At 40.4% G+C, this 21335-nt stretch overlaps 1 protein-coding gene across 1 annotated transcript; it reads right to left on the reverse strand.

Moving 5' to 3' along the window:
- Positions 1 to 62: 62 nt before the first annotated feature.
- Positions 63 to 20600, reverse strand: mfng (MFNG O-fucosylpeptide 3-beta-N-acetylglucosaminyltransferase). Its single transcript, XM_058639737.1, has 8 exons — positions 20036 to 20600; positions 11736 to 11781; positions 10593 to 10695; positions 9373 to 9526; positions 4176 to 4261; positions 3416 to 3581; positions 3234 to 3319; positions 63 to 575 (listed from the first exon to the last, which is right to left on the reverse strand). Exons 1-8 carry the CDS (start codon positions 20384 to 20386, stop codon positions 524 to 526), a joined length of 1044 nt encoding a protein of 347 aa, XP_058495720.1. The 5' UTR covers positions 20387 to 20600; the 3' UTR covers positions 63 to 523.
- Positions 20601 to 21335: the final 735 nt, after the last annotated feature.

A 21335-nucleotide genomic window follows, 5' to 3' on the forward strand; every position in this document is an offset into this window, starting at 1 on the left:
TATGTATATATATATATATATATATATATATATATATATATATATATATATGTATATATACATATATACATATACATATATATACGTATATATACACGATGTAAGAAGTGGTGAATAAAAATGACCTCTTGCAAGAACATGTGCAGAAGGTTCTACATGGTATCTTCAGGAAATAGCCGTACTACCACAAAACTCATGGTATTATTACCTTAACACAAATAATCCTTCAGCCAAACTCATGCATGTTACATCATCAACGCACATTAAGAGTGTCTAAGACTTGTCCTTGCCGTCCCCGGCTCTGATGAGATTCCATCAAACTGAATCCACCTCACATTGAACTCATCTGTAATTTCTGCTCAGCTGGGATTGGCCGCGGCCGCACTCGACCACCGTGTGGACGGATAAAGTGGAAGACAATCAGTGAGTGTCTAGTCACTGATGGAACATGTCCCTGATGCAGGAGGTCCAACAGTCACGTCCCACTTGTTTCTGGAACTAGTCGTCATCACTTGTGATGAGTTCAAGGACACCAGCTGGTGAGAGGGTACAGCATGCAGTGGACAGTCCTGAACCTGCAGACAAGACAAATTAAATACACGCTGTTAAATGTGACGATATTTCTTTGCACATTTTAATTAAATGTTAAAATGTTTAGGGTTTGAGGCTCTTTAGCCCCTCCCACCAGACGGGCACAGATAAAAGCACACTCCTCAGGTGCGTCTGATAACCCGATACAGTTTCTTTATATTATACTTTTCTTTTGTCAACCTGGAGACATTAGGTCACATTTTCGCAGGGTTGAAAACTGCAGTGCAGAAGTTAACGAGCAGAGATTTACACTATGCTGAAAAGTTATGACGGAATTATTGATCAATAACAACAGAAATGTTGTCGACTACACCTTTAAACTTCTAAAGTACCAAGTCATGTTTGATGCCAGTAAATAAAACTTCATTTAATGAGGTAAGAGCCTTTAAAAGTCACTTTTATGAAGGAGTTATGGCCAAGATAAAAAAAAATCGAAGTTCTAGTCAATTATTTAATGAACAACAGGAAAATGTTTTTGCTCTACTTTCTTAAGAGGACAAAGTTGTGTTGATGTTGTTTACTTTAGTAACACATTCATATAGATATTGTGCACATGTAACCACAGCTAATAGCTCTTATTTGTACCCAAAATGTTTAACTGCACTTATTGTAAGTCGCTTTGGATAAAAGCGTCTGCTAAATGACATGTAATGTAATGTAATACCAATATCAACAATACACAAAATCCAAGATGCAAAATATTGTTTTTCAGTATTGTTACAGTTTTAAAGTTCAGAGTTTCCACCGGCCGAAAGCTTTAGAATTGATGGAGCAAAGTGGTGACAGCGCGGCAGATTAATGACAGATTTATTACAGCTGTTGATCAACATGACCTTGTTTGTTCATTTGTGTTTGACTGTTTTAGCGACAGCGTGACAAGATTTGCATCTTGCCCCCTAATCTGTTTATGACGCCGTCCACAAATCACCGTTGTCACATTTCCTTGAAAAAGAAAAAAACAAAACCTAGTAAACAAAAGTCTAACGTAAAACTCGCAGCGACGCTGGGCGTGACTGTCCTGCGTGAACGGAAACATTATCGCTAAGAGCTCACCGTGGAGCACTTTGTTCTTACAGCAGGAGACGGCGAGGACACTATTTATCAATCGTCTGTTATTTATTAATAATATATCTGTGAGAAATATACCATGTGATTTCTTCAAGGTTTGAAAAGTACAATTTTCTACATAATATAACATTTCTGTAACCATATTATTGTGAGCTAAATCAGGTAAACAACCATTTCCACATTTCCATTTTTGACACAACTGGCAGCTCCACACGACTCCCTCTCTCTGTAGTAGTGTTCAGATCTGGTTCTGTTGCCCGGTGAATTTTCCGTTGCCGCACACAGGAAGTGATTTGTCTTATGCCAAAGCGAGACAGCTGCACACAGGTTGGACGATGACTGAACACAAAGCAGTTCCCAGAAAGTAGTTTCAGAAGTAACTCCAGTGCCAAAAGCTATGAAATGATTATTCAGATCAGTCGGAAACCTCGAGAACCTTGTGTGGATGCTCCAGACATTCTCCATGTATAAATAATTACCACTGCCTCATGTCGGTGTAAAGTTTCCCTCCTCTGTGATCACCTGCCCCGCCCTGATGTGTTTCACCTGCTCCTCGTTATCCCTCCACCTGTGGATTTAGCCTGCATGTTTCCAGTGAGTGTCCTTGCCCTTATTTAAGATCTCTTACTAGTCGCCGTTTTACCTCTTTTGTTGCGTTTCTCTGTTTAAACTGAGGGTTTTGTCGAGTCATGCTTTTGAGTCCACATCCAGTGTTTCTTCAGTCCGATTCTGGATCTGATCTCAAATATTCCCGCTGTGTTTGTCATATGTGAATCAATGGCAGTTGCTGGTCTTTGGAACAGGGGAAGCTTATTTCAGTCACAGTTATTTATACATAAATTCTGCAAACAAACAACTAGAACAAGGTAATGTGATAATTATGTAAAACTAAAATGCTATAATACTGTTTTTATTTACAGTGTACATGTACAAATGAAAATGGTCAAATAACATGCAACGAGCAGAAACGGCTCTGCTGTTGTGTATGTCTCTGCAATGGAGTCAATCAAATACTGGCTCCGCCTTTCAGACAGTTCCTCCAATCCTCATGTAGAATTCCAGCTTCCAAGCCCCGCTCACTGCTCCATTGACTCCCAGAGAAGGTGAGCTTCCCTGAAAGTGACGTTTTTTGCCGCATTTGTCCAAAACCTATTCTGTGCGGTCCCATAGAGAACAGCTGAAGCTGAGCTTCAAGTGGTTTTAATGCGGAGGCTGCTACGGGAATACGAAAATCACGTAAAGACTTCTTCAAGGCCCGCTATCAGAGTTAGGGTAACATTTTTACTAGTGCTACTAGTTCTAATCGTGTTCTAGCACACGTTTAGTAAAGTATTGTAGTAAGTATTGAAATGTATATACAAAGATGAGTTTCCCTTAATCCTGGTCCTGGGAACCCAATGCCCTGCATGTTTTAGATGTTTCACTGCTCCAGCACACCTGATTCAGTCAGCTCATCAACAAGATTTGCAAAACCCTGGTGACGAAGCATTCATTTGAATCAGGTGTGTCCACTGATGTGAACGTACGACAATCACACAGACACAGGCGAGCTCCGGCTGAAGTGACAGACTTACCTGGAGGGGTCGTCCTCTTTGGAGAATCTTCCTTTCACCTCGATGCTGTTCATCTTGTTCTCAAACATCCCATAGCTCAGTGTCACCTGCGGCGGAGAACACACACAGAGAGAGAGAGGCTTTACGACAAACACCAACAAGAACGTGTGCATGTAATTTATCCGTCATGGAAGTGCTTGTACCTGTTGTGGGATACTTCTGTGGTTCACGAGCAGCAGGTTCTCCAGGTGAGAGTGGAATAGCGGACAGTTCACCATGGAGATGCCCAGTCTCCTCTCCACGATGAAACCCACCGTGCAGTCGTCAGGGAGACGGATGGTGGCGGACGTCTGCTCGAACCGGGAGCCACTGAAATACACAGATTATCTGTTTATAACCAGTGTCTGATACCCAATATTTCTAATCACTTATTACATATCAGTCCTTTCAATAGTAATATGAATTGACTTATAACTTGGCAAACACGTCTCTCTACGCAAATCATCAGTCTCTCCTAACTTATTACCCTTTTATATAACTTTGTACTTGGTAAAGTAATAATATTACTGTTATATATTAATGAGTAATACACTATTTCCCAAAACTATCTGCTATCTGACCATAGATCCCCATAGACGATGATTTTTTGATCTAGAAACAATAGAATTCAAGGAAGATACTTTTTTTATTATGGAACATTCAATATGGTATTTATTCAATATGACGACTTTATATTTGTATTATGTTTATATTTTCTCACTTTAAAGGAGAAACTTAGGGGTTTGGTTTGTTTTTTTAAATGGAAAGTAAATACAATTTGTAGTCAAATTTATACGATGTGCAAAAATATATCAACTATCAAGTAGTATTTGTTGTTGGATTTGCGCATTAATCACATTGTATCGCGCCACATCACATGGTACAGATACTATACACACACACACACACACAGAAATACAGTACCTGGCCCATGGACTCATCTTTTCTGCCAGTGAGCGACTGAGACAGAAACCTGCTCCACCTGTGGCGAACCAGAACTGCACCTCCCTCTGAAAACACACACACACATTGACAATTACTTGAACCATATCCAGCAACATTTTAATGCCACGCAGCATCAACCGCCAACTCATCAAGCTCTCCAGTACATTGCCTCTTTGGGAGGATGGTACTTTTTCAATATAGAGATGAAATCAGATCAGATTGTTAAATTCAACAAAGTAATTCCTGTTTTTGGCCCAAAACATCATCACTTTCAGGAGTGCTGGTCGACAGCAGCCTTGTTTGGTAAGTTTGTGAATCCAAAGAAATTATTTTAGACATCCAATGGCGCCTTTCCACAATACAGTTCCAGCATGGCTCAGATTTGGGTCGTTGGGTCGTTTTTTATGACTATATAGTTCCTCCTCGACAAGGCTGCACCGAAATGCTGTGACATTGTTTTATACGTGACACAAACATGTCAGCGAAAAACTTATAATACATTACATAAAAATAAATTTCAAGGAGAATTGCAGTGTCAGAATTAAAAAAAAACTTACTAATTTGTTCCTAGTGGCAAAAAATGTCACCTTCCCAAAACTGCTGTAAAAATATTATATATTAATATTTTTTCCACTTTAAATGAGTCAATCTTTTAAAGATACTTCACCCTGAAATATACATATCAAATATTTATAATATTTTTGAATTTTTAACCCTTTAAATGCCATTATGTTTACACAACTCGGTTTTTTATCGAGGAAAAACTAAAAAACTACAATCATTTCCGTAAAATACATTTCAAGGAGAATTTGATAATAAGACTAATTTAAAGTGGAAAAAATATTAACGTATAATGTTTTTACAGCAGTTTTTGGGTAGGTGGTATTTTCTGCCACTAGGAACAAATTAGTATGTTTTTTAAAGGAACTTATACGGATTGAATTAGCAACTTACATTCCTAAGCACAAACCTAACAACTCTGTATAGGCCAGCTGAAACTGGCAAATCACAAATGTAACCCTGGCACCCATAATCTGTCGACAGTGTTCTCATTACACCTTTTGTTCAACCTAACTTCACTGGGGCATCACAAGGATCAATAACTCAGCTACGCAGTCCTCCCCAAGGTCGACTCTATGTATTAGCAGAGGAAGGCGCCAGACTTCTTGACCTGAAGTCTCTCCTCCTCTCCTCTAAACTAGAGATATACCTTAACTCTGAGATTCACTGGCAGAATGACAAGAGGACGCCCAACTGTTATTGTCTCAGTTCTCCTCGGATCTGAGCCGTCTTCACTAAACCTTTTCAACTACACTCATCACAGAAACTCCATCATTGGTCGTCTCACCTGATAATCAAAGTCTCCGCAAACAAAACACACAAACTAATCACTTGTAAAGCAGTTGTGTTGTTTTGGGTGTAACTGAATGATTAGAATCAGTTCATTAACAATATTTGTTCCCAGAAATCGCTCAGTGACTGAAATACGACTGAGCGGTTCGTGATTCGGCTCATGATGCACATATTCAGGATTTGTATGTATTTTTTTGTAACATCCTGAGTAGTCTTGTGTTCTATTTCCTGTTTTATTTTGAAATAATTACCTTTGTGTCTTGTTTCAGTGTCGGCTTCCTGTAAAGTTTCCCTCCTCTGTGATTAGCTGCCCCGCCCTGATGTGTTTCACCTGTTTATCATTATCCCTCCACCTGTGAATATTTAGTGATTGTGAGTATCAGGGAAAATAGAGATAATATAACTTATTCTCATCTCCATCCGTCTCTGTCCTCTGGTTTCTTTTCAGGTGTGAGTTGATTGTTTGTTGTGTGATGAATCACATGTCCTTTATCTCCTCTGTATCTTTTTATTTATCTGCTGCAGAATAAACAAAGGGTCTGTGACTGGTTTTTAAAGAGGTCACGTGTTTCAGTCGAGTAAGAATTTATAGCGTGCTGTCATCGTTTTTTCCTTCAGTCTCTCCAAACCAAATATTTCTTTGCACTTCCATTTATTTTTTTGATTTCCTTTCTCATTTCCTTCCCTCAACAGCTTTTCCATATCTTTCCATTCCATTACTTTTCAAATATTTACATTTCTTTTGCTTTGGTAGGCTTTTCTATTGATTCCATTATTTCTTCCTTATATTTCTGTTCCTTCCCAATCTCCTTTTCTTCCCAATATTTCCTTTCTGTCCTCTTTTCTTTACGATTATCATTTCTGTCTCTTCTGTTTCCCCGTTTCCTGCGCAGTTGTTCGCATCCATTACCCATTTTCTCTCTCCTCCTTTTCATTCCTCGAGATCTTTTTCCTTCACTTTTTCACCCCCCTTTGTTTTAAACGCCATTACTGTTCTCTAATTTCCTCTGCTTTCTTTTGAACCACCCCCCCCCCCTCTTTTCTGTTTGATTGTGAAGTCTGTTCCCCCGTTTTTTCTTCCTTCTCTGTGCCTCACAATAGTGACAGGAAATCAAAGAAGATAAGAAGCCAAATGTAAGAAATGGAGACAGAGAGGAACCAATGAGGTTTGGTTTTTCCTCTTTCCTCCGTCGCCCATTTCGACCTCGATGTAAATGTTGAAAGGCAAGAAAAGAGAGGAGTGGAGGAGAGGGAGAGGGAGAGATAGCAAGCAAAGATAAATAAAGATCTATTTTTCAGTGTAAATGGGTGCAATCAGGGCAGAGAATGTGACACGCGAGAGATGAAGAGAGTCATTTACTTCAAGGAATGGGAGGGAAAGATTGAAAGGTGCAGGGAGAAAAGAGAGAGGGAGAGAGAGAGGATGGCACACTTTTCAAAGAGCTCAGTGGAATCATGATGCACTTTGAATAAGTAGGAGCATTAATCCTACTGCAAAGCATGTGAGCCAAATGACTCTGTGTGTGTGTGTGTGTGTGTGTGTGCGTGTGTGTGTGTGTGTGTGTGTGTATGTGTGTGTGTGTGTGTGTGTGTCTGTGTGTGTGTGTGTGTGTGTGCTACCGATACTAATCACTCATTGATCCCTCAGAGATCAGAAAATCCTTTCCATAGGAACAAAACCCATCCATCCATCCATCCATTCATAACTACATCCTTCCCTCCTTCCATTTCATCTGCAGTGTTGAGAGGAGAAACATATTTTTATTATTTATTTTTTTTAATGGATTTTGCATTCTAACCTGGCCCCGGCTGCGTTTTGGCAGAAAACCAATAGGAAGAGAAACCTCAGTGTCAGTTCATTAAGAGCAGCAGAGCATCAACGAGGAAAGGAAAAAAGGGGAGGCAGGGAGGCAGGAAAGATGGAGTGATGGACAAAGTGAAGGAAAAGGATAGAAATTGGCAAGAAGAACAAAATAATAACAGCAATATAAATGGCACATTTATTCCAGTGATATTAGAACTCCCAGCAGAGGTGATCAAGCAAGTCTCCAATTAAAACTGGGGTTAGGCAAGATTTTTATTGTTTTATTTCTTCGTTATTGATGAATTGTTCCATAATTACCTTTCAGCATGATAGAAAACCAAACATCTGTGAAAGAACTGGATGTATGCATCGTCTTAAGACGTCGTAAAACTGCCTCCTATTTACTGTTTCAGTGCGAGCAGCTAGGCTAACTTTATTCTAATGATTTTAAAACGTCAGTGAGACACTTTCCAGGTTAAATGAAGCTTTGTTTATTGGCGTCAAACAAGACTTAGTACATAGAAGTTTAAGTTGGGGGCAATTTGCAACCTATTTTTGTTGCTACGATCTCGGACGACTATCGTTGGCGACTACTTCTTCTATTGTCTGGACTTTTTTGCTTATTTTAACCATAACCATAAAAGTTAAACCAGAAAATGTCCTGTGAGTTAATTGCTTTTGCCCATTTTTCCAGAATAAATTTCAATATCTGGCAGTTATTTACAATTTGAAATGAAGAAACACTGTAGTTGTACAGGAACACCAGAGTGTGCATGTTAAATTTGAAATTTCAGCAGTATAAAACATATTTAAAGTAAAAATGTGTTTTGTTTGAGTTTCTAGTCTCAATGTCCAAAAACAAAGTTTTTTTCCACGATTCTCTCCTCTCTGTTGACAAAGACGCAGATTCGCCGGCGTACTGCAACAGCGTGAGTAAAATTACCGTAATAACCACAGCACAAACTGTCACGTAATTACGCTGATGCAAAGTACAGACGTTCTGTTCGCGCATGCACGCACGGCCTTTACACTGCAAATCAACCCAGAAAAGGAAAAGCGGTCTAAAATAGAGTTCAATAAGACTCTTCAGAATTGGCCTTTTAAAGATGGAGAGATTGACGTCTGTTGTGTATGAAGCACGTACATCTGCCTCTTTTTTTTATTTTAGTCCTAGCGATCTTGCCTGCTGCAGATATAATCTAACCTCAGTGTGCATGTGTTTGGGCTGTGGGAGGAAGCCAGAGTAACAGAAAATCAATGGATACAGAGCGAGAGTGTGTGAGCAGCAGCTTCTAGTAAAAGTAATTTTTTTTTTATTTCTTTGAAGAAGAAAAGGTGCAAAGGACACTAGTTTGGTTGAAGAGGATATTAAATCCCACAGTGCAACAGTGGACAAGAGAGGAGGATGAAAGACGACCGGATTCGCGTGAATCAGTGAGTGATTGACAGCAATGAGGTCCAATCGGGAATAAAAGGTTATCAGTGAAAAGAAAGCAGAAGGAAGGAAAGAAGGAAGGAAGTCACGGTGGAGATAAAAAAAAAAGGAGAAAGAATCTCAGACGACTGCACAGCTAGAAAAAGAATTAATCTGCGGAGTCACATCCAAGACAGTAATGTATCTCAGAGGGGTCACCCTGCCTTGAGGAGTTATCGGTGCACATAAATTAAATTCAGCCTGTGTTTCAGGGGAGTGTTGTGGTATAAATGCTGCTTCAGAGGCTTCACCACACGGCCAAGAACTAAATATAACTGCTCATTGGAAACTCTGACTCTTGACGTGTATTTCTCTTACATGAAAATGGACAAATTTTAACTATCATCACAAGAGCAGAGACACAAAGCATAGCGTAGCCCTGCCAGGTCGGACGAGAGGTTTAATTAATCTGCTCAAACCAATCGCAAATTCAGGGCCTTGTTCTAAGTGGTTGAAGCTTCTTCTTTTCTAAACCTTTCCGAGTAAACCGCGAGGTTCATATGGCGGTAATATGGGACATTTGAATCAACACCAAGGGACGGTACCGTTGCGTTGCCCTCCAGAAGTTCATGAGCAGTGATGGGCTTGTCCAGGCTCGGTTTGCCCACGTAGATGTCCCTCTGTTGGGGGAAGGCTGAGAGCAGAGAGAGCAGGGCTCCCAGGTTCACGTAGTTGTCATCGTCCACGTGGCAAAACCACCTGAAGAGCAACGGACAAGAGTACAAGAGAAAAATGGAATTTTAGGAGTTCTGGCCTCCTCGCATAAACCCCATGTTGTTTTTACATTTGTTACATCTGAATCACTGGAGGAAGCTCCATGAAAGACTTGTCTTACTTTTTTACAGGAATGTTTTTCTATACCTTGTTCAGGCATCGTTACCAAAGGTCAAATCACAATACTTGGAAATTCTATTTCTTACACTTTCTAACACTTTATTTCTCAGACATGTAGGTCCAGTGTGATTGTTTTCTATCATTTCCTGCTTGTGTTACTTCACACGTTTGGTTGAAAATGAAGCTGCGATGGAAAAGCTGTTGTTCTTTGTTGTTGGTGGACTGCCATCTCTCTGGGTTTTCCAGGTTTGTTTCGTTATAATATTTATTTTTGTTGTTGTACTTGCTCTTGCTGTGGTTTTCATTGACTCTGAGTTTGGATCTTTGTTTCTGGTTTTCTGTTTTCCTGACCTTTCTTATTGTTTTATTTTGTAGTTTTGTAGTTTCCTTGATTGTCTGCCCAGCCCTGATGTGATACACCTGAGTCCACTTGAGTGTAATTAGCCCGCCTTCCTTTTGTATTTAGTCTCCGTGCTCCTCATCTCTTTAGTTTTGCTGTTTACTTGTGGTCTGTGATCTTGCTCCCTGTGTTTTAGTGCATCTAACTCTGCCTTTGTATTCAGTTATTTTTATTTAACACCTTCTATCAGGGTCACAGGGTGGGGTAGTGGTTAGCACTCTCGCCTTGCAGCGAGAAGACCCAGGTTCGAGCCCCGGTTGGAACAAGGACCTTTCTGCATGGAGTTTGCGTGTTCTCCCCGTGTGTGCGTGGGTTCTCTCCGGGTTCTCCGGCTTCCTCCCACAGTCCAAAAACATGCAATGTGGGGATAGGTAAATTGAACACTCTAAATTGACCGTGAGTGTGAGAGTGAATGGTTGTTTGTCTGTCCCTGTGTGTGTGGCCCTGCGATGGACTGGCGAAACATCCAGGGTGTACCCCGCCTATCGCCCGATGTAGCTGAGATTGGCACAGCACCTCGATCTGTCTCACCTCTTGTCCGAGGCCATGAAGCCGTCGTACTCGGCAGACATCTTGCAAGACAGAGCCTGCTGGCTGTGATCTGACTGACAGCCTGTGACCACCATGTTGTAACCTGGACCGAGAGAGAGAGAGAGAGAGACAGTTGATGTTCTCTGTTTGAAATAATACTCTTATTTACAGTACTAACATATTAATATAAGTTTAGTATAAGTCATTTTATGATGTAGATTTAACGGCTTTAGCTTTGGAAACATAAAACACAGCACGTTTTAGCAAGAGCTACACAGTTAGCTGGAAAACTCACAGGGTTAGCATTAGCTGTATTAGCTACATGAAACCGCTGTGACGTCATTTTATACCCAACACAAACAAACTGGTGACGTGTAAAGCAGTTGTGTTCCGTGTAACTGAATCATTAGAATCAGCTCATTAAAAAGATTTGTTCACAGAATCAGTTCAGTACTTCCTGCATGACAGGAGCGCAGGGAGCGACCGGGTTGTGAAGTGGTTTTCTGTTAGCAATCGCCAGCTTTTTTAGACGTTTCCTTTGCTAAATGTTGGAGATCAACGCAAGTTTTCAGGACTTTTAAGTCTTTTTAACTGATCTACAGTTCGACATTGTTTGCTTTGATTCTTGTGTCGGACGTCGTGCTCATGACTCTTCCAGTGACGACTCTCTCTGACCAATCAGTGGCCGGCAGTCTGATGACGCCCCATTTGGTATCAGCTCAGCTCACATGGAACCTCGCCAGAGCAGGTACTAAAAAAAGTGCCAGGTTCCGGGTGCTCTGACTAATGGAAAAGCAACTCCAGGTGGAGTGGAACATGCTCCCAGGGAATTACTGCCACCCAGTGGACTGGAGTGGAGCAACAATGGGCCAACAATGGACTGTGTGCATGGAACATCACGTCTAACTCACGCTATAATTTAAACCAGCTCCTTAACTATCGGTCAGTTGTTGCTAAGGGGGATTTTTGGACTTTGTAAGGTAATGTTAGCAATTAAAACTTCCAATGTCTTTGAGTAATTAGCCCTGAGGGATTCAACATGGCCTAGAATGTAATAACTCTGCGTCTTTGGCTATGACCATGCATACAGTCTGTGTTATAACATCAGGTTGTGTGTGAATTAGATGAATTATTTCAGCATACCTTCTGAAGTCAGGTCAGCATCCTCCATGTCTGTGAAAATGAACGTCTGGACAAAAACAAACAAACGGAAAAAGAGAAAGAAAGCATTTTAAACACACCAGCTTTGTTCAGCACATAATAAGCATCTTTTTCCACATCTGCAACAGAGGATCCTGAGAGCATCTTCATCACTGAGCAACCACACACACACACGTAATCAATATAGTTTTAAATAGAGCAAACTGGATGTGACAACAACAAGGCTCCCCTGTGTGAGCTAAAACTATGAGTCACAGCACAGTCACACACATAAACCCGTACTTCTCACTTTGTGAGGACACTCGTTGACATAAAACTTCTCCTAATTCCCCACACTGTAAATTTCAACTTAAGTCTCAATGGGACATAACACAAACATGTCCACTGAAGATCTCAACCACGAGGCTTCTTCAGTTTTAAAGTAGAGCTGCAACTAACGATTATCTTCATATTCGATTATTATTCGATCTGTCGATTCATTTCACGATTAATCCAGTAATCGTTTGGTCCATAAAATGTCAGAAAACATTAAGAAACACTGACCAGTGTTTGTCAAACCTGGAAATGATGAGTTTTTAATGATTTCTTTGTTGTATGGAGCAAAGACACAAAGAAAATATTCACAGAAGCTGAAACAATCAGAAATCTTGTTTTAATCACGAAAAAAGCTTCAAACCGATGAATCGATTATCAAAATAATAGACTAATTTAGTAATTGATCAATCGAGTAATTGTTTCAGCTCTAGTTTAGAGGCGACAACTGAAGAAGCCCAATAGATAGATAGATGGATGGATGGATGGATGGATGGATAGATAGATAGATAGATAGATAGATAGATAGATAGATAGATAGATAGGTAGGTAGGTAGGTAGGTAGGTAGATAGATAGATAGATAGATAGATAGATAGATAGATAGATAGATAGATAGATAGATAGATAGATAGATAGATAGATAGGTAGGTAGATAGATAGATAGATAGATAGATGATAGATAGATAGATAGATAGATAGATAGATAGTGTAATGCTGACCTCTGGTGGACTTTTTGCAATTGCTCACTTCTTTGCATAAATCATTTGAACTGAGTCAACTATAGGTTTATATACAGTATATGCATATAGATATATAAAGAGAGAGGGAAAGTGTGTATTATATGTAGACTTTAAATAAAAATGAAAAGTAAATTGCTACTTATATCATCATTTTCTTTCTGGACGACACTGAGGAAGCTCAGTTGGAAGAGCAGTCGCCTTTTCTGATGATATAGATTCTCACATATACAAGGCTGACAACACAAACAGCAAAGATGTAATGTAATGTAATGTACTTTATTTCTGTAGCCCTTTACAACAACCCACAGTTGACCAAAATGCTTTACAAAATAAAAGCATTACAGACACACAGCATCAAAAGCAGAGAGTAAAAACAAATTCATGAAACATAAATCAAAGCATAAAAACACACAGGAATAAAAAGTGAATTTAAAGAATAAAAAAATTAAAAAATAATAATAATAATAATAACTGTCACCACACTACTGGGTATTAAAAGGCATTCTGAATAAATATGTTTTAAATTTGGAATTAAAAAGATGGATAAAGACATGACGGGGAAAATGTGCAGACCGTGGAGTGGCACATTCTATCCCATAATGTTTGGCCGCTGTGATATTTAATTGTGTAACATTTGGGATGGTGTGTCAAAAATGTTCTGTGGCAACAACAACAAAAAACCTTAAGAAGTAGTGTTCTGCTGCACTGTTGAAACGAAACACTGCATCGGGTTTTTACTGTAGCAGCCCCATTTCATTTCATCGATCAATACTCGTTCAACCTCTCTCTCTCTCTCCCTCTCTCCCTCTCTCTCGCTCTCTTGCGGTGACATAAAAACAACCTCTAAATCTCCACTTCTGTCATTTTAATACCAATCAAACTCCTGCACTCTCCCTCGCTTGTTGCTCTGGGGGCCCTTCATTTTTCATGCCCCCGGTGAAGCAGGAGGAGGATGAGATGCACGGATCAATCGCCCCCCCCCACCACCACCACCACCATCACATCCGTGAGCTTTTCTATCCCAGAATACTCCGCGATCAGCTCCTCCAGTCGTATCTCAGACCAAACTACCTGCAGTAAACTCACTCTAAACTGGAGTCAGAAACCAAAAAGGGTGGACTGTCACTAGCAGCGGTTACTGGGCAGGATGATTTACAGAGATCACAACGAAATGCATCAATCCAACCTTGTTTTTCCACAATGTTAAAGGGCCAGTAAGTGAGATTTGTTCTGCCCCATAGTACGAAATGATTGGTATACATCTAGATGTAGTTTTTTTTGATCTATATACGTCGGTGGTTTCTTGGCCGTGTAATCGGACTCAAGCTTTCAAATCAGCTACTTGGCTTTTAACTGTGTTCTGTGGGGAAATTCTGAGGCATCTCCAGTGGAGAGTAACTAATTTATCCACATATTCATGTTTTTCTGCTGGGATTTAGCGCTGCAGTGCATCCCTTTTGAATATAAAACGTCTGCTTAGGATCAAACTGTCGTGAAATGAGTTGGCATTTCTCAGCGTGACAGTTGAATCTCTTTACACCTTTGATCACATACACATTCCTGTAGCTTCATACTAGGCCATTCAACCTTTGACCTACACACTTGTAGCTCTCTCCCGAGCATATTTACACCCTCAGTCTTCATACAGCTAAAAATAAAGCTGGAAGTTCAGTGGTACGGTATCAAGCAGACATTTTATGGAGCACTTATGGACGTTCAAATCGTTTTCATAATGTTGCTTAAAGGGCTCATAAAGAAGAAAATCAATAGCACTAACATGTATGCTGTCAGGTTGGTGCTTGATAACAACTTTCAAGGGTCACTTCACTCAAGTTACCGGGAAAATGGACACTATTTATCATTCGTGGTGTGGTTGTGTGCAGATAAACTTATAACATGTAACCAGTTCTGCCATTTTGTCCAACATGACCAAATACCTGCAAATATCCAGCCAGCACATCCACATAGGCTCCATAAGGGCTATATCTGGGCTGACAAATATGGGTCCCAAGTAGGGCTGTAGCGATACACTAATCTCACGATACGATACACGATATTCAGCTCACGACACGATATATATAACGATATTCAGCCAACGATGCTCAGCCAACGATGTGATTCGATGTGATTCAATGTGATTCCATAAGATTCCATCATTTTCAGAAAGATTTTAAAGGGACAGTGTGATTTTAGTGACATCTTGTGAGTGTTCCATTCCAACCCGAGTGACTCTGGTTCTTAGGGCCGGGCCAGAGGGCCGCTCTCTGCCCGAGCTCGAGCGCCTATTTTCGTATACCTGAGGGGCGATTTCAACGGGCTGTATCTCGGTAATTTTTTCACCTTTTTGGATGAAATCAACGGCATTCTGTTCCGGAGGCTGTTGGATTATGAAACAAAAAAAAACTTAGATGCAGCTCATTGGTAAGTGCCGCTATTTGAGCTATTTTTAGAACAGGCCGGCGGGCGACTCATGTGGTCCTTAGGGGCGACCTGGTGGCCGCGGGCACTGCGTTGGTGACCCCTGCTCTACAGCAACACTAGCGGCTGGCTGACCTAATCGCTCTTCCTGCAAAAGCAAACGGGGGAAATGGGCAGCGAGCAGAGTGCCAGGCAGAACATGGAGGATTTGAATAGGACTTAATGTATCGATACTCGCGGCTGAAAAATCGATACTTTCTGTGGAAACAAAATATCGATATATATCGCAGTAGTCCGTCTGATAAAGCTCGTCGACCGCCGCTCGCAATCAGCAGTGCTGTCGCTAAATACTCCTCTGTTAAATATTGAGATTTCAGACATTTCCCTGGTTAATTGTTGGAGATTAACCCACGTTTTTTAGGATTGTTAAGTGTTTTTAACTGATCTACAGTTCGGCTTTATTCGGCTTGATTCTCGTGTCGGACGTCTCTTCCGCTCTGACCAATCAGTGGCCGGCAGTCTGGCGACGTTACGCCTCAGCTCACTTGGAAACTCGCCAGAGCAGGTACATCATCTAATTCACCTAAGCTCACCAGCTCCTCCTTCTCTTCACCTCCCTGCCAGCAACTCCCTGCTCATTAGTCCAACTCTCCCCACCTGTTCCACTCAGCTGCCTGTGATCACCAATCAACCCAGTATATAAACTCACCTCTCAGTTCACTCAATGCCAGGTTGTTCTATGTCGCCAGTACTAGTCTCTCCAGGGTTATTCGGATTGACGGATTCAGTCTGTGCCCTGCCTGCTTGTTCCAGTGGTGAAAGAGCCCCGCACCGGACCTGTCATCTCCCTTGTGTGGGCTTGTCATCTTGGGCTCCAGGATTTCCCTCTGCTTTCCACGGTCACGGAGCTCAGACAACCAGAGATCTCCAGTGAGCCCAGCTTCTCCTCGTGGGGTTTTCATTGAACTGTCGCTGAACATTGTGCTCAATAAACATCGTTACCAACTGTCTGCCTGTCTTCGTGTACTGCATTTGGGTCCTTCCCTGACCCGCTACAGCCATAGGTGGGTTCCATGTGGGGCTCATGGTAAGCCCATGTGGGCAAATGCAAGTGGGGCCACCATGAGAACCATGGATAAACCAGCTTGGGACCCATATTATCAGTGTAAATGTAACCCTTATGGGACCCACATGGACATGCTGGCTGGGTATAAATCCACATCTGCTCATGTCAGCCTTCATTTTGTTATTGTAATTAGTAACACGTTACTGTTAAACAGCAGCAAACCTGTAGTAAACAGCATCACTGCATTAACAGCACTGAAATTCAAAGCTTACAGTATTAGCATGCTGAATTTACATCACCACAGTTTGATTAACCTCCACAGAGAAGGTTACTGTATATGTTTTTGCGATTTATTATTAATGTTGATGTTGAATGTTTCTGTGAATGTACGTTTCAGCCCATGGAAGAAATAATTACATTCTGGTGGTAAAGTGAATCCAAAACTCGGCCGAGTGCTTTTCTAGTAATGACTTTTCACCTTGTGAGATGGACAAAGTGAGCGGGTGATTGTGTATGAATGTGTGTGTGTGCTCATTCTGGCACTCTTCACTTCCTGTTCTATGACCTGCTTCCTTTTCAGTATTGTTAACAGTGTTGCCTCGCAGTGACTGCTTCCCCTCAGTCCAGACAACCTGCCTGCGCGGCTTCCTGTCTGTGTGTGTGTGTGTGTGTGTGTGTGTGTGTGTGTGTTTTTGTTACCAAACCTCATTTCTAAAGAATGAGTTACAACCTTCCAGTTAGGTTAAGGTAAGGGTTAGGCATTAATTAGCCATTGTTAAGGTTATGGAGAGAGATGGCACCTTTATGCATCCTTGTTTTGTTGTATAGACAGGGCTGTTTCGGGATGTGTGCTTACCTTTTTGTCATATTATATTATTCAACGTAGCACCGCATCACAACATACATTATCTCAAGGCACTGTACATACAGTAGACAACATTATAGAGAGCAGGGAAACCCAACAATTCACACAATGAGCACACTCTATTGGCATCAGTGGAGAAAGACAGACGCAGACTCAAAGATGTGCGGCCATCTGCCTAGACAGGTTGGGGTGAAAGGAAAAAAGGGGGACAGAAAGAGGGAGAGGTAGGTATCAAAGAGAACTCTAAACACAAAGAACAAATGCAAGAGCATTTAACAAAAAAAAACTTAATTAGGTTTAGAAACAGCTCTCCCATTTCTGCATTTTGCTATACTGGAAAAATGGAGAACACTGGATACAGATAGTGGGCGAGAGGAGGAATGAGTGGACTGATGCAGCTTAATGCAAGACGCAAATATTATTACAATGACAAACGGAAGCAGCAACAAAACTCTACCATATATCAGCAGCTATTGACATTTATTTATTTACATCATCAAGTTGTGCCTTCCTAACTCCCAATAGTCACTTTATGGAAGTTGATGGAAATACAAACGTGCATTTTTCCTTTAAGTTAAACTTCGACACATTTCAACTGAAATAACTGAAAACTCCCAGCAAAACAACACACAGCTATTATCTGTTCACGTCTCACAGAGCATCAAATAAACTCTGATGTGATCATGTGTTCAACACGTGGCTGTCAAAAGTGAGTGTATGTTTTGGCTTCCTGAGGCCGTGATATGTGTCCAGAAATAGCATTTACAGTTCTACAAGAAGTAGAACTCACTCATTTCACCTTGGTAAGCAGTTATGAGAAACACTACAAAGAAAATCAGAGCACAGATGCGAACGTGAGGCCTCTTCTAAACTCTGACACGCTGAAGTGTTCGCACAGGTGCAACACGGGTGAGACTAACTGGTAATCAAGGTCACCAATGTGTGCTAAACAATGGGATTTATGTTCAGTCTGAGAAAATCAAAAGTGATTTAAAATGAAATTAGAGTGAGACCAATGAAAATCTACCACGGTGGAGTCACGTTAAATCATGAGCTTCAAGCTTTCAGAATTGTGTGTGTGTGTGTGTGTATGAAATGGGGGAAACAACTAACGAGCTGAAACAAATCTAAAACTCTCATGTGTCACTTTTGAAATACGAAAGAGGAAGAAACTGTCAGCATCTATCAATATCTTCCTCTTCTCCCGCCCACTTGCTTCTCTTTTGAAATTTCATCGAACGGTGACAGAAGCTGCAAACATGAGAAACTTCCTCTCAACACCAAAAACATTAACCACTGTTCGTGGTATTGTCTTAGAACATAGAATAAAGATTATTTACCGACATGTTTAATGTAATATTCATCTGTTGCATATTTACTGTAAGTTAAAAAGTATGCAGTAAATCCTCTTTTATGAAGGTTCCAATGTTATGAGGATGTTGAGAGTGCGTTAAAGACGACGTTGAACCGTCTGAGGCTGAGGTTCATGCTGCTGTTCAGCTGCATACAAGGTCTATGTTTGTTGAAGAAAGTGGACAAAATAACACGAACACCCAATCTAACGTAGCTGGACAAGTGTCCATGTTTAAAGCCTCTTGCAAACAAAAAATTAGCAAGCAAACCCGTGATATATTAACTCCTGAGTCAGGCTGAAGCGATTTTGAATAAATATCTAAATGTGATTATTTTGATGACATAAGTATTCTCATTTTCACTGGTTATTTCTGTGTGGTGTTTTGTGCAGATCTGTGAGAAACAAGGATGTTTTCTTCAGTCTCTAGAATATGATGTGCATAGGGTCAGGACAATATTTTTTTATCTAAAATGGTCATAGAAATATTGTGTCTCCTGCGATTTGACAAATTGCAGTAGGCCTTAAAATTTGGATGAACTGCTCCGCCCTATACTCCTGAGATACCACTTAAAAAAGGCAGTGTCACCTGTGTGTGAACTGTGACGTAATAGTGGACATGTCCAAAACAAAACAAGTGGGGGGGACACAACAAAACAGTAACTCTCAGTGCTCTCACAACTGATTTACTGGGAAACAAATATGACAGAAGTGCTATTAACGGTAAAATTAGCTACCGAGTTCCCTACTTGGAAATCCAAGGTCCGACTGCAAATGGAATGTACCAAATGACATTTAAATAATCCAATGGATGACATAATGTATATTGAGCACTGCCCCAAGTTTTAAAAAGTGAGGCTCGCCACAAACATTAACGCTAACAGCCGGAAGATGAATGCATGTCGTAGCATTGGTGCATCTCTGGCAAAAATACAGCAGCTCCTTCACCACAAGGGTTTACTGATGTGAATCATTCAAAAAACACCTGAGCATTGCAGACAAGTGAATACCAATTCAAAACATACTCATTCTTCACATGAATGTGCAACATAACACAATAATAATAATAGTAACAATGCAAGAAATCAGTGGTATTTCAGAAGTCGAGTCTTTTAACTTCAATGCTGATTGAACACTTACATTTCTGAGTTTGAAAAATCCTTGAATCCTGAATTCAAAGCCATATAAATGCTGTTATAATAATGCCATTTTATATATAGTTTTGGGTCCTGTGTCAGTTATTGTGATTGATCAGCTTTGCAGCAGGAAGTGGATGTTTTCATTTCATAGAGCACAAGAGTTTCTTATCTGATCTTAAAAATACTGATCTGGATCCAGTGATATATGCTTAATGTATGTGTCCAAACAAAAATAATTTCATTTATATAACTAACAGTACTTTTACCATAGGCATTTAACTCCAATGGTGAAATAAATTCACTTCCTTTTTACACCTTTCTGTCATAGTTAAACTTTTACTCCTCGTGGAGTCATTTTGGACTTTTAAAAGAGACACAAAAGAAACTCACGTGCGCCTTGGTTCTGGAGATCCACGTCTCCAAAAGGAGCGCAAGACGCGTCTTGTGGAATCTGCCCGTGGTCTTCACAGCGATGAAGATCTCCTCCTGTCTCAGTCTGGGCTGAATAATAACTGGTGCGTCCTCGGTGGTCAGGTGTCCACCGGTGCTGCTGATGCTGTGTGTAGCCGGCTTCTGTGCGTCGTCAGCCGGGGACGGAGTCTGCTGGATGGGCGAGGGTGGACCGTGGGGCGCGCTGAGTTTGGGTGGGTTGCTGGTGTTTAATTGAAAATCCACGTAGAGGATGATGAAGAAGGTGAAGATTAAGACAAGCAGCCTGCGGCGAATCCATCTCCTCTTCATTTTAAACGTATCTTGGACTCAACAAAGTATTAGTTCAATCATGTTCTGGGTCTAATTTCGTTTCCACATCACCCCTTCTTTCTTTTAACGCGCGTCACCGTCAATTTCCCCCATTAAACCGAAAATTGGTTCGATTTTTAGATGGAAAATAAAAAATTATATAAGATATTAATCATAAGGCTAATTTTTTTAAAAAGCGGCATGGCGCGACTGATTTCCCCCTCATTTGCTGCGTAAAAGCCGCTGTCACCAGGATGTGAGAGGCGTAGATCTGCCCACTGTGATTGTCACTGATGTCGAGGATCAGACGAATTCAAGTCACGTTGCTTCCTGATTTCAAAATAAACTGAAAGTTGTTTTAAATGGTACTTATGGACTGCTTTTATTTTAAAATAATTTAAAGAAAGAAAGAAAGAAAGAAAATACAAGATGTTAATGTAGTATTACATATTTGAAATGTTGTATTATGTTAATTAAAGTTTATAGTACAGTCCACATAATACTAAGTAGTTTCACAGTATTTTCATGTTTCAGTAAAGTTCTGAATTTATTTCTTGAAAATGTTCTTAAACTTCTGTGAAGTTACAGTGAAATATGACATTTGTGCATGAAAATACCTCAAGCCAACAGGTAACTTACAGTAAAATACAATATCAGTGAATACATTTTTAAACCATTGTGAACTTACTGTTAAACTACTGTGAAATTGCAGTAAAATACAATATATATTACAGTATCGTGCATACAATGTCATGCATACAGTAATATACTATAAATGGTGCAGAGACCTGTGAGAATACAGTAACAAAGATACAATTCCCTGTAAATAAAGACAAATTTGTTGTGATTTGCAGTAAAATAGTTTTAATAAACATATATATAATGATATACAATATGTACAATGTATACATTTTGGGTGACACACTGTTTATGGAGCTATTACTCTCAT

The sequence above is a fragment of the Solea solea genome, chromosome 10 (genome assembly GCF_958295425.1).
Source record: "Solea solea chromosome 10, fSolSol10.1, whole genome shotgun sequence".
Classification (NCBI taxonomy): domain Eukaryota; kingdom Metazoa; phylum Chordata; class Actinopteri; order Pleuronectiformes; family Soleidae; genus Solea; species Solea solea.

Coding starts and splice junctions, on each gene's coding strand:
- mfng (XM_058639737.1), bottom strand. CDS start 20,386: ATGAAGAGGAGATGGATTCGCCGCAGGCTGCTTGTCTTAATCTTCACC. Junction 9,527..10,592: donor TTCATGGCCTCGGACAAGAG/GTGAGACAGATC, acceptor GTTGCTCTTCAG/GTGGTTTTGCCACGTGGACG. Junction 3,320..3,415: donor ACAGAAGTATCCCACAACAG/GTACAAGCACTT, acceptor TCTCCGCCGCAG/GTGACACTGAGCTATGGGAT.